The 14,346-nt window shown below is 40.3% G+C and overlaps 1 protein-coding gene across 1 annotated transcript in view; it reads right to left on the minus strand.

Moving 5' to 3' along the window:
- Nucleotides 1-766: 766 nt before the first annotated feature.
- REPS2 (RALBP1 associated Eps domain containing 2) overlaps nucleotides 767-14,346 on the minus strand; it is a 191,663-nt gene continuing 178,083 nt past the window's right edge. The window contains exon 19 of the mRNA XM_088028580.1: nucleotides 767-6,438. Within this exon, the coding sequence (XP_087884706.1) occupies nucleotides 6,370-6,438 (69 nt within the window). The 3' untranslated portion in view covers nucleotides 767-6,369. The remainder of the gene's footprint in view (nucleotides 6,439-14,346) is intronic.

Here is a 14,346-nt window from a genome sequence, read left to right on the forward strand (position 1 = left end):
TCCCCGATTCATTTATTCTCCAATGATAAGTTCCCTAATGACGCTGATACTGCTGGTCCGGGGACCACATTTTGGGAACCACTTGCCTAGAGGACCTCAGATCTCTTTTATCTCCAAAATGAGGGACACAGTGATCCTCACCAGTGCTTGGGAAAGGTCAGGGTCAGGTGACCTCCAGTGCCCAAGTTTATAAGCCAGATCATAGATCATTTTTTCCAGAGTTCATTTGGTATTCAGAACTACCAGATTACTAGAAATATCCCATGTGTAGTCCACCATATACATTCACCCTACAGAATAAAACCCCCATATGATAGGAGACTGGTAGACTCCTAAAATTATTCAAATTTTAAAAGTAAGAAACTGCAACTGGGATGACAGATTACTTGGTGGGGCTCTCAAGCCCACTCTTCCTGATCCCTCCCCCTTCACCCCTACTCCAGCTAAGGATGTGATGATGGGAACATTTTTGAACAAAAAGAATACTGACAGGATGAAGCAAATTACCTGGACCCCACATTAAGTCAAGTTTTCAATTCAGTGGATCTTTAAAATGCACTCTTAGGCATGATCTCCCATGATCGCCCAGTGTTGACCATGTACAGATGTTTAAGGGCCTACCGCAGATCACTAGGAGGTAAAAATAATAAAATCTCAGACTTTAATTGGGAAGACCTCCAGCTCTTTCCCACAGCACTTCCAGGAAATGCACAAGAGCAAATGCAGGCCACAACATATCGACACCAAGACTCCATAAAAGCCACACTTAGTTGTCATACATTTATTTTTAACATAGCACCCCAGTTTCACATCATGTACATTTTCCAAAGTTGGAGATTTTTAACCTATTATGTTCTTCACAAACTTTCCAACAAGTGTGAAAAAGAGGCAGTAAGGTTAGAGTCTACAAGTCACAATCCAAATATAGGTTACCCTATATTTATTTATGTTTAAGATCAATATACATAATGTTCCCAAGGCCTAGCAAATGAATAAGACTCTGGCTAATTAAAATATTAACACAACTTGTTAGCACAGTATGAAAAGAGAGAAGGCATCAAATATATACTTTGCTGTTACTCATTTTACTGTTCAATGTACCTGTAGTGAAAAAATATACACTTTTACTCTCAAGGTTAAAATAGACCATCAGCTCATCCTCTCTCCGGGCCCACCCACTGGAATAAAGCCTGGAATGGCCCCTCCCGCCTCTGGCTTTCTTGAACATCGTATTTGCGCTGAAGACAAAAAGAATGGTGTGCTAAAGAAAAGGGTACACCCGGTTCCCAAGATAGGTACAGGTGAAGTCCTCATATAAGTTGCCTTGAGACAAAACAAAAACAACAAAACTCAGCTGATTCAGTCGCCATACGACAGGGTGCTTGCATCAGCTGCACCACTCTGAGGGCAGAGCTCCGCGAAGGACCTTTAGGATCCAGTCCTGTCGTCCAACAGAGTACTTTAGTGGGACGGAACTGGTTGCTGAATTTCCCTAGTGCGGCCCTCAAATTCTAATACAAGCCCTCTTGAAAGTCCCTTGTCCTCTGGTCTTCTGAGTCTTAAGCCCATTTTCTCCAACTTCCCACGGTCATGAACTTAAATTAGAGCAAGACAGGAGAACTCACAAAACACAAAAAAATAAACATTTTCCAATTGTTAAGAACAGAGCAAGGCTTCTGTAACTAGAACAAGTCCTCTCAGTTGAAACCCTGCCTTTATCATCACGTAGCTTAGCAAATGTAGACAATAACTATCTAAGCCTAAAAGCAATTGTGTACTCGGCATCTCTTGCTCACACTAACAGACTGGCTGTTTCAGGGAACACCTGTAAGGCAACCTCTGAACGCCTATTTTTGAGGAAGGCAGCAACTCTTAGACTCTGTGCTGCTTTTAAAGTCTGGTCCTCCATGTCTGTTCTTATGGCTGCTCTAGGGAGGGTCACAAAACTAGATGCATTTCTCACTGCAAACAGGCAAAGTGGGGTGGCGTGCAGAGTAAGACTCACATGCAAACTGCCATCAGTGACTGAACTGTTGGCATTGCTGGGCAGTAGCCTTCAGCCTGTGCTGAGAGGAGATGCCACCTCAGAATTCCAAAAACCCAAATTCCCACTTCTACTAGGAACTTGAACTACACTAAGTCATGATGCAAAAAAAGAACATAACAAAACACCCATCACTAAAGTGTAAATTCAAGAGATCCTTTGAAATCAGAGTTTTCAAAAGAGTACACCTGCAACAGAATAAGCCAGTTGAAAAGAGAAACCAAAGTCACTAGTGTTCTATTTATTTAACTAGAGGAGAAAAAGACCTTCCTTTTTCTAACTGATATTACATTTTGTTCATAATGTTTAAACCACAAGCTACTAAGTCTTACTTGTCAATAATATGGGAAGATCTGGTTGCTATGATATTGGGAATTCTTTTTTTTTTTTATACTTTCAAAATCACATTCTTTTTCTGATGTTTAGTCAGGAGGTGTGATTGTAGTTTGTGTTGAACAAATGTTTTCAGCTGTAAGGTGTTATACTGTAACTGAGATCTTTCCAACTACTGCTTAGAAGAAGACATTTGCAAATGCCTGTCTTAATTGCAAGAAAAACACCCATTCCAGATGATTTTCTTATTAATCTTCTGCATACAAATCTATTATTACCATGGTTGAGAGATCATTTAAGAAATAGACAAATTATCATTTATAAAGAGACTATAGAATCAAGTCACATATTAAGAGAAGAATGCTTTATGATAGTTCAGACACTGGTAGGAAATCAAAGAAAAATGCATGTTTTTGATTACTCCCCCCGGAATATGCTGAAATCGAAAATTTGCAACCCACATAACTAAAGATATATCGAAGAAAACTGAAACTTACTACATATTGAGTTCATTTCCATCGCAGTAGTCTATTTGAAAAACAAACCCCCATAAGGAATCCAAGAATGGAATCCATTCAAAGCAACAACTGTCAAAAGTTCTGCCAAGAAACTTGGAGTAATTTATTGCATCATGAAAGGTGAGGTGTTCAGAAGAACAAATAGTGCAATCATATTCTTCCCTTCAGATTTTATTTTTTGCTTCAATCCAAGAGAAATATCTAGATCTAAAACTCACTGAAACATGTTTTCATACTTGAAGACTAAGTAAATAAAACAACATGGTAAACAGAAGAAACCCTCCTAATCTATTTTTAGTATTGCTAGAGGCTCGACGACTTGACTCAGAATCTGTAAGATCAGCTGGCATTCCAACTCTGCCACTAGTTATCTCTCTAAAGATTCTGGGGCTAGAAAACGTAGTCTCTGATGGCCTTGGTTTCCCCACAAGCAAACTGCAGAGGACGGGTACAAGTGCTCTCAGCTCTGACATCCTCTTCTCCAAGGAGGGGAAAATGGGCATAGCTTCCAGCTAAGATGTCTCCCCTCCCAATCAGGCCCAAAGCACTTCTCTAGTATTTATAAAGCAGTTTGATCTTACCAACTGAAACAAGTGCAAGTATCTGCCTTGATTACAACATGCACCTCCATTCCAGATTATCTACCTCTTGGTTGTACTTCATGTCTGCTGGACAGGGATGTGGCAGAAGTAATACACCACTTACAAGAGACACCGAGGTACCCCATTAGCCTGCTATCAATCCCTACTGTGCTTTCATCATGGGACTATAGGACCCCTTTGGAGGAAGACCACTTAACAACAAGCTTATGAAACCCCCATGGATGGGGGCAACATCGACATTCTGTCCACTGAATTCTGCCCAACAAGTGGGTCTAATTTTGGAGAAGTTTTATAGAAGAGGTATAATGGTGATTTCCATAACCCAGCCTTCCTGTAAATCACACTGAAGGCTCACAGAAACATTAACAGGAGCTATAATCCTAAATTAAAAGTGCACATTCTGAGAAAACAGAGACATGGAAGAAGAGCACTAGTCAGGTAATAATAATAGTGTATATTGGGTTTTTTTTTAACCCACTTCTAAGCAACTAATACACTATGGTCACTGTTAAGTGCAGTCAAGGAGGGCACATATTGCATGGAGCACTGGATATTATACGTAAACAATGAATCATGGATCACTACATCAAAAACTAATGATGTAATGTATGGTGATTAACATAACAATAAAATTTAAAAATGTAAAAAAAAAGAAAGCTGGGTATAGACAATGATGTGTGCTTTAATGTAATGCTCATCTTAAAATATCAGTGAAACTATGCAACTCATGGGACTTTAACTGTCCAATGTGAGTTTGGTCCTTTAGTGAAAACCAAGCCAGCTAAACAAAACCCCAACCTCCTAATTTGTCTCACTCTGGCACTGACTTGATGGGGGGAAAACATATCAATATTTTTTAAATGTATACTAAAGACTAACATTCCTGAGCTCGTATGCCTCCTTACTGGACATGCAGTGCTATCTCGAGGGAGCGCACAGGTACTGGAAGATGAGGAGATGGAGCGCACACGCTGTTCTTTCCCGGGTGGAATGTAACAAAAGCTAAGCATGCTGGGGAATGTCTGCAGCAAGAACACTGCTGATCTCAGGACACTGGAAAAGAGGTTATGTCAAAAATCTGCACCACCCATTCATAATCTTAGGAAGGGTTTAAAATGACTCCAAACCCCTCCCAGAGGGACAGAAAAGGCAACCAAAAGGGAAGGAAAGGGAGAATAGAGAAATAGTTTAAGTTCTAGGATTTTCAAAATCAAATCAAAATCTTTTCACATGCACAGGATAGAATCAACAATTTGTTTTTCTTTGGGAAAACATCATCTGATTGAGCCTTTCTCTTCTGCCATTAAGCTATTGATAAAGCTTGCAAATAAAATAAGGAAGCATTAAATAAACACCTCCTTATTCTAAAAGCTGTCAACTCTACTGAAACTGAAGGCTTAATCCCACACTGCAAACCTATCCTAAACCACCTCAAAAAGAACCGAGGCACACCCCACACCTCTACTCTAAGAATGGGTAAATTAGCAAAATGCACGAGAGAGAGAGAGAGAGAGAGAGAGAGAGAGAGAGAGAGAGAGAGAGAGAGAGAGAGAGAGAGAGAGCATTTCCTGTAATCAGTCTCTCAAAGTGATGTGAAAGCGGGCGTGCCCTGATCCCTCTGGGGGTCAGTCACTTCCCACTTTCAACTTGAGCTTTCAGGAGGAGTGGATGATCAAAACTTCCATAGGATACTGGCTTCGGCAATTTGAGCTCATGGTTTTACATCACATACACTGGAGTCAGCTGGGCTCCGCTGGACGGTACATAAACCAATCACTTCCCAAGGGTACACTTCACAGAGAACAAACACTTTTATATACAGAGTGAAGATCGGTTTTCTTTCATTAGTCCTTCATACTCAATACAATCACAATCCAGGTTAAAATAACAAAGACAAAAATAACTACCAGAGTTGTTGGATTGCTGGTAACAACCATTTCCCCTTCTTCTCCAGGGTGGATACCTGGGTTCAAGCAACAAATATTTAACAGTCCAAACAGTCTCTTCAGCCTTTCACATCTGATGTGTGGTTTCCAAATTCATGCATTTAGAAACATGTTATCCCATGCAGGATAAAAGCAGCGATCTGGCAACTATTTATTTAATTTGATTGAGTGAGGCGGTTAAAGTGGATTGCTCTTACCCAAAAATTTACATGAAAGGACTGAATTCTGTGAGTTGATGGCCTAACTGGGCCAAGTTAAATAGATCATTGACAAAACTTCCACTTTACAGAGGTGCAAAGACCCAATAAATCTCTGCCATTCAACAGAAAACAATAGTTATGTATTATTTATAGCTAGGTACAATGTCAAAATGGCAATGGCACTAGAGAAGCAATTTTTGGCATATGGTGGCAGAGGGCACGGCGCCTGTCTAAATCTGATGCTCTTGTTTTAGTTTTTGCTTTTATTATCATCATGCCAAAGACTATCCAGTTGGAATCCCGATTATTCAGGAAACCAACCTACTATATTTGATATATACAAAAATAAAACAAGCATCCTGAAGGTACTAGGTTATGAGGTTTTATACAAATCATAAATTCTTTAAATAAATAATGCTCTAAATTGTTTTTAGTTGCTAGAAGATTGGTTTTTGGTAAGGAGCAACATCTAACAACTTGAGGAAGTACTTAAGAATGGGAGATAAACTCCACTGAAATTACAATTTCAAGTGTAAGAATCAGCTGTATTTTTTCCACCAAAGTAAAACGTACAAGTGAAATACAAGAGAAAAGGAAATATGGATTATATTCCGCTGCTCGCAGCTTTTCACAGTCCTGGACATCTATGACAAGTAGTTGGGTTGAAACATTCAAAGGAAAGATCTTGGCAGAAAAAGTCACCCACTGTTACTTGAGTCTTGGGGGTTACAACACAGTGACTGGACGAAGTTGTTCCAATTGGTTTTCCAATGCAATCCGTTCTTGATGAACCTCCTGATTTGTACAAAAAAGAGAGAAGAAAACAAAAAAGCAAAGGGGTCATTTCCTGGGTTCATCCCTACTTCATCAGATATTAAAAAGAAACTTGTAAGCTGACCCACAAACGCTGAAGTACCGGACAAGCAGACTAGAAGGAATCATATTTACAACTGTTGACTAGACAGAGGCGGCTTCACAATTTGTCATCTCGCAGCTCCTCTCTGAAGATGAGGAAATGAAACTGACTGACGCCACCCCCTACACCTCAATCTCACTGGCAGTTTTAACAGGATCAGTGGCTGGCAGAAGTCAATGTTAAAAATCAAAAGACAGAGACTGGGAGAGAGCAGAAAAGCAAAAGCAGAATGCTAATACTGAGAGGTGAGCCAGCAGGACTCAATTTCTAGCTGTGATCTCTCATTTCTAGTCCAGCACCACACCCTGCCGGGTCTGAGGGATGAGCAAATGCACTGGCCATCCCTCTGCCAAAATCTCGCCTTGGCTCCTGCACAAAATACAGCTGAAGGTATGACTGCATGGCTAAAGGCAGGGAGAAAGAAAAATAGGATCAGCCACCTGCTATTTGGGAATTCAAACTTTCGACCCTAAAGCAGATTTATTGGCAGGAAGAGAGGGGACACTTAAAGACATTCGTAAGTAGAATCAGTTAAGATGGGAAAGAACTCTGTAGGAAGGCTTAATTCTGAGATGCCCCAGAAGAATCAACATGCTAACAGTCCAAACAGAATTCAGCAAGCGTTTGTTCACCCTCCCCCCTACCCAGCCATCTAAGAGTCTTTGATTAACTGTCTACTATGGGCCAGATTCTGCTCTAGGTGTGACGGTACCAGCAAAGAACAAGATGGATCAGACCAATGCCCTCACAGGCTTTATACTCAAATGGCTAGAGGAAGACAATAAAGAACACGATACTTTCAAAAGGAAATAAATAAGATGAGGTAATAGAGGAATCTGGAAGACAGGTAGAACAGCTGGTCATGGAAGGCTTCTCAGAGGTGATGCTATCTGAGCAGAGACTTGATTGAACTGAGGGGTGAGCCATATGAAGAATGGGGGAAGGAGATTCAGGGAGACAAAATGGCAAATACAAAGGCCCCAAGGGAGGGAACAAATTTGGTGTGTTTGATACCAGAAAGGCCTGTGTGACCAGAGGAGAGGCAGTCAGGAAGACACTGGCAGGAGCTGAAGTCTGAGAGTTAGGCACAGACCTTGTGGACAGAGTCAGGAGTGTGGACACCATTCACAGTACAGGGGGATAGCATTGTGGGTTTTGAATCAGGGAATGTATGTGGCTTAATTCAGAATTCAAAATGTTCACTCTAGCTACTGTGTAGACAGTGGATTGTAGAGTAGGGCAAGAGTGCAGGCAGGGAAGAGTTGCAAGGTTACTGCATGGACCCAGGTGAGAAATGAAAATGGCTCTGGTCAGGGTAGCAGCCATAAAGATGGCAGGAACTGGATGAATTCTGGTTTTGTTTTGTTTTTTTTAATTTAGAACTGACAGGACTTGCTGATAAAGTTGACGTAGAAAAGAAGGAAAGAGATTTGGGATCAAGCAAGTGGGTGGCTAGTAAGTGGTACTGAGAACAAGATTAGATGAGAAATAGGCATTTCAAAGGGACGGTTGGGAATGAAGCGTCTGAGGTGTGTATTAGATATATTAAGAGAATATGTTGAGTAAGCAGTTGTAATTGCATGTCCAAAGATCAGAGGTAAGAGAAGTAAGGTTTGAGACATAAATTTAGGATCACCAGGCTATGGATGATGATCTTCAAAGCCCTGAGATTGTGTTATCATCTAGCAAAAGAATACAGACAGAGGCTGCAAGTGAAAGATGGAACTGAACATACACAGCATACTCATTCCTTACTAGAACTCCACTAAAACAATGAAAAAGTTTTTTAAGTCACAAACACAAAAAAACAAGAAAAACAAAAGGAAAGAAGTGATACCAATACAATTTGCAAGCAGGAAGGCAAACTGATGAATGGTAAATGACTCAGCAAATCCAAGCAAAATAAATGTGGGCATTCTACCAGTTGTTACATCGCTGCATGGGGTCTGTCCGTAAAGTGACCCAAATACCCCTTTATTCAAGGGTCCTGCATCTGTAAACTGACTTAGCCTGGAAATTGACTGACAGGCTGTGACTAAAGTTCTATTCTGATGATTCTTCAGACTTCTTTTCACTCGAGCTAGAACATTTTCACTCATACAGATCAAGGAGAGAAAACTAAACCTAAGCTAAGCACAGGGACAAAACAAGAACCCACTTGATTTTACATAGAAGAGTCCCTGAAAGACTCAAGCTGGCAGCGCCAGATACCTCCATAAGTGGAAGCAGAAGAGGGGAGGAGGATGGCTAGAGTAAGTGTTGGGTGAAAGTCTGCTTCAGGAGCAATTAGCTCCCCAGCTTCTTCCTGCTACCCGGGCAGAACACTGAAGATTTATTCCTTGAAAAGGTAAAACACAGGGCCTCTTGATTAGCAGTACAGAGACACAGCTGAGGACAAGATACTGGACTGGAACTAAGGAGATTAAATGAATATCCTAGATACTGAGACCCACAGCCCTCTCTCTCCACTGAACCAGGTCTTTCCCTCCATGTAGGAAACTTAAAAAAAAAAATCTCTCTGGAAATTCTATCAGATTAAAAAGAAAGCACCAATGATACTGCCTTGGGAGGATCCCCAACTATACAGCCCAACCAGACTGTTGAAGACTGAAGCTCAAAGTTGACAAGCCCAACATGCTATGCACTTCCAGGGAGCGTCTGCATCCTCCTCCCAAATATAAGCAAAGGATCATCAGATATTGAAGGAAAGCATCTAATAAGAAATAACGAAGCAGTCAAATAGAAAAGTATTCAGGGAGAAGACAAATACTACCGTTGATAAAAGATATTACAACAATGAAATGAGAATAGGATACCTTTAAAAAGAAACAATTAGAGAACAAAAAATGAACTCCTGGTTATTAGACAACAGTGTGAAAACTTAAAATTAAGTAAGTCTCCAGAAATGGACAAAAAGACAAAAATAAAGAAGGACAGAAAACAGAAGATAAAATATGAAAATATTAAAATACCAACAAGCTAAGAGTTCCAATGTCTGAAAAATATCAGCAAGCGAAAACAGAGAAAATGGGCGGGGGGTGGGGAGGAGAAACATGGAGAAAATACAATAACAAAAACCAAGAAAACCCTCGGAACTGAAGAATACGGGTTTCCAAATTAAAAGGGCTTACCAAGAAGAAAGAACACTGTATGAAAATGATCTACACCAAAGCAAAGTAAGAGGGGAGAAAAACAAATAAAACACACACCAAAAAAGTTCATACACAAAGATTCATAAAACAGAATGAACTTCGACATTTAAAAAAATCTTTTTCATTACATGGTAAGAGTGACTTTTTTTAGCATACAGTTCTATAAACTTCAACACATGTATACATTTGTGTAACTGCCACCAACCAAAAAGCTCCCTGGTACAACTCACTGATCTATAAACCTTCACCTTCATGCACAACCCCTGGCAACTACCAGTCTGTTTCCCAGCACTATAGTTTTGTCTTTTCAAGAAAGTCAAATAAAAGGGATCAAACAGTATAAAACCTTTCGACCCTGGCTTGCCTCACTCAGTGTAACGTCTTTGGAGTTTCATCCAAGTTGTGTGTCTCGCTACTTTTACTGCCAAGTACTATTTCATTGTGTGAATGTACCACACTTGACCTATTCATCCTCTGAAGTACATCTGGGCTGTTTCCAAGGTTTGGCCATCACATAAAACTGTTAATGAACATTCATGTACAGACTTTTGAGTGAACACAAGTTTTCATTTCACTGGTGGATACCCAGCAGAACTGCTAGATCACATAGTCAGTGCATGTGTAACTTCCTAAGAAACGGCCAAATGATTTTTCAGAGTGGGGTACCATTTTGCATTCCTATCAGTGCATGAGAGTCCCAGTTGCCAGCACCCGGTGGTGTCATTATTTTCTGTCTTAGCAATTCTACTATGTGTGTGGTGGTACATGATCAGTTTTAATTTGCATTTCCCTATGGCTAATGATGCTGAGTATCTTCTCACGTGTTTATCTGCCATCCTTATATCCTCTTTGGTGAAGTGTCTGTTCAAGTCCTTTGAGTTTTTGGAGTTTGGAGAGTTCTTGAGTTTGGAGAGTTCTTTATATAATCTGGATTACAAGTCCTTTGTCAAATATGTGGGCTGCAAATATTTTCTCCCAGTCTGTAGCTTGTCTCTTAATTCTCCTGACAGTATTCTAGGCAGAGCAAAAGTTTTTAATTTTGATGAAGTACAATTTAATTTTTCTGTTCTAGGTTACGCTTTTGGCATCATTTCTAACACCAGGTCATGCAGACTTTTTCCTATCTTTTCTTCCAAAAGTTTTATACCTTTATGTTTTATGTTTTCATCTATGACCCACTTCAAGTTAATCTTTGTATAAAGACTTAGGTTTCAATCAAGGTTCGTTTTCTTTTTTTCACATATGGAGGACCCATTGTTAGAAAACAACTGTTGAAAAGACTATCCCCTTTCTCAATGAACTGATGCTGCACCTTTGTCAAAGACGGAATGGCTATATTCATCTAGTCTACTTCACAATCCTCTATCCTGCTCCACTGATCTATGCATCGATCCCTCCGCCAAGCCCATATTGTCTTGATTACTGAAGCCTGATACTAAAGTGATTCCTCCAACTTTGTTCTTCTTTTCCAAATTTGTTTCAGCTATTCAAGTTCCTTGGCCCTTACATAAAAATTATCAGATTAGCTGATCTATACCTACAAAAAGTCCTGCTGGCACTGTGACTGGCACTGTAGTGAATCTGCAGATCACTTTGGAGAAAAATAACATCACTACTATGTTAAGTCTTCCAATCCACAAAAAGCAAACATGTCTCTCAATTTATTTAGGTCTTGGATTTCTTTTAGGAGCACTTTATAGTTTTCAATATTCACAACCTATGTGTTTTGATGAATTTATACCTAAGTATTTCATTTGGAGGAGGGTGGCAAGATATTGTGAATGGCAGTGTTCTTCATATTTCTGTTACCAATTGTTCACTGCTTACATAAAAGAATATGATTGGTTTTTGTGTGTTGACCTTGTATTCTGTAACCCTCACAAACTCAATTAGACGATGGAAATTTAAAAACCAATTCAGGGTGCCTGGGTGGCTCAGATGGTTAAGCATCTGCCTTCGGCTCAGGTCATGATCCCGGGGTCCTGGGATCGAGTCCCACATCGGGCTCCCTGCTCCTTGGGAGCCTGCTTCTCCCTCTGCTTCTCTCTCTCTCTCCCTCTCTCTCCCTCTCTCATGAATAAATAAATAAAATCTTTAAATAAATAAATAAATAAATAAATAAATAAATAAAAACCAATTCAATTTGCAATAGTGTCACAAAAAATTAGGAATAAATTTAACAAAACACATGTAATATGTGTACACTCGGGACTGCTAAGAGAAATTTCACAAGATATAAATAATTAGAAAGATGTACTCTACCAACAGATTAGGAGACTCAACACTGTTTAGATTTTGATCCTCCTTAAACTGATCTATAGATTCAAATGAATCCAGTCATAATCCTAGCATGCTATTTTGTAGCAAATGAAACAATGATTCTAAAATTTATATGAAACAAGGGGCCCAGAATATCCAAAGGAATCTTGAAAAAGAAGAGCACGTTGAAAAATTTATACTACCTGATTTTCTTACTACAAAGTAACAGTAATCAAGATTGTGTACTACTGGTGTAAGAATCAACAAATAGATTAAAGGAACAGAGTAAGAACCCAGGGGCACCTGGGTGGCTTAGTCAGTTAACCATCTGACGCTTGATTTCGGCTCAGGTCATGATTTTGGGGTTGTGAGACTGAACCCCATGTCCAGCTCCGTGCTCACTGTGGAGTCTGCTTGAGATTCTCTCTCTCTCCCTCTGCCCCTCCCCCCATTGGCGTGCTCTCTCCCTCTCAAAAAAAAAAAAAAAAAGGAGAACCCAGAAATAAATCTACACTTATACGGTCATTAGACTTTTGATGAGGGGACCAAAGTAATCCAAGGAGGAAAAGAAACTCTTTTCAACAAATAGTGCTAGATTAGATATTGATATAGGGAAAAAATAAACCTTGACCCTAATCTCAAACCATACACAAAACTTAATTTGAGGTGGATCATAGACATTGGTGCAGCCTCTATGGGAAACGCTATGAAAGTTCATCAAAAAATGACAAAATTACCAGGAGTAACATCAGCATCATGGCTGTATAAGACATCCCTTGTCCATGTCCCTCTGCCAACAACAACGGTGCCAAAAAAACCTGGCTTTCATTCATGGGCAAAGTGCCTTTGTGGGAGCTGTGGGATCCAGCACCATACATACACCAAGAGATCCACCCAGCCATGTATTGGATAATAGGCACACAGACCTCAGTCCCAGCTCTGGACCCTGCACTGGCCTCTGAACCAGCTCTAGTCCCTCTTAGCCACCATCTGGGAATCTATGGAAAACACTGTTTTAGACAATCACCCATGGATGACAGCGCCTTGGTGGAAGTCCAAATTTCCAGGAGAGAAGTTCTAGCACAATGCTAGAGCAAAAAAAAAAAAAAAAAATAGTTTGGATGCACTGGAGGAAATAAGAGGAACTGTAAGATTTTACTTATATCACCCTCCCCCACAAGGTAGCACAGCTTAGGGCCGAGAGAACTTCTCAGCCCATGATTTCCCCCATGGGGGAAATAGGAGTGTGAGGGTACACACCCACCTTCCCAGTTGTGTGGGACACTGCCAAAGAGGCTCAATTCTCTCTTGCCCCGTCCAGAGTACTGAATTATGAACTGCATGACCGAGAGACAGAAAGTAGCTGGGAGAGCAGCAGAAAGGACCCTCAAAAGGTATTAAAGGAAACATGGATCCTACAAAATGTGTTGCAGGACTCATCAAGAAGCCTACTCATGAGCTTCTGGGGGTCCTCCAACTGCCCACAGGGTACTTTTCAGCATACCTCTAGCCTTACTCTCTCTCTCTCCCTCTCTCTCTCTCTCTCTCTCTCTCTCTCTCTCTCTCACACACACACACACACACACACACACACACACACCCCTATCCTGTACCAGATACCTATTCACACTCCCTAGGCAGCAAACTTTGGCAGGTGGCTGGTGAGCACATGCAGAAAGGCTGTGCTGGCTCAAATCTGTGGGTCATGGAGAGACCACGAAATTGAGCTTTAGTGCCACCTTTGGGAAAACAAAAGAGAGGCTGCTAGCACTTGGCCTGGTGTTTTGCAGGCTCAGAAGGCATATAAGCTTAATAATTCTTCCACAAGAGGGAACAAAAAATGTCAAGCAGCTACATTCATAAAAGGTCTGAGAAAGCCTCAGAATCCCTAGCAGGACTGATGAAATGTACCTGTCTTCTGAAGGCAGTTAATAAAGACTGAAGGAAGTGACTGCTACTTCAAATATGAAGACAGCAATGCAAAATTTCAAGGAACGTGAAAAATTAAGGAAACATGACACCAACGAAATACTGCAGTAATGTCCAGTAACCAAACCCAAAGACATGGAGAGCTGTGATTTACCTGCTAAAGAATTTAAAATAGCTGTCTTAAGAAAACTCACTGAGCTACAAGAGAACACAAAAAGACAAAATCAGGAAAACCACATTATACAAACAAAATGAGAAGTCTAACAAAGAGACAGAAGTCATAAAAAAAGAACCAAAGAGAAATTCTGGAGCTGAAGAATGAATGAAAGGAAAATTACAATAGAGAGCAAAAACATCAAAATGGATCAAACAGAAGAAAAAGTCTATGAGACAGAAGACAGAACTTTAAAATTATACAGTCAGAAGAGAACAACAACAAAAAATAAT

Source organism: Eumetopias jubatus, unplaced genomic scaffold, assembly GCF_037043125.1.
Source record: "Eumetopias jubatus isolate StellerSeaLion01/CBP00866 unplaced genomic scaffold, mEumJub1_p1.0 scaffold_11, whole genome shotgun sequence".
NCBI classification, from domain to species: domain Eukaryota; kingdom Metazoa; phylum Chordata; class Mammalia; order Carnivora; family Otariidae; genus Eumetopias; species Eumetopias jubatus.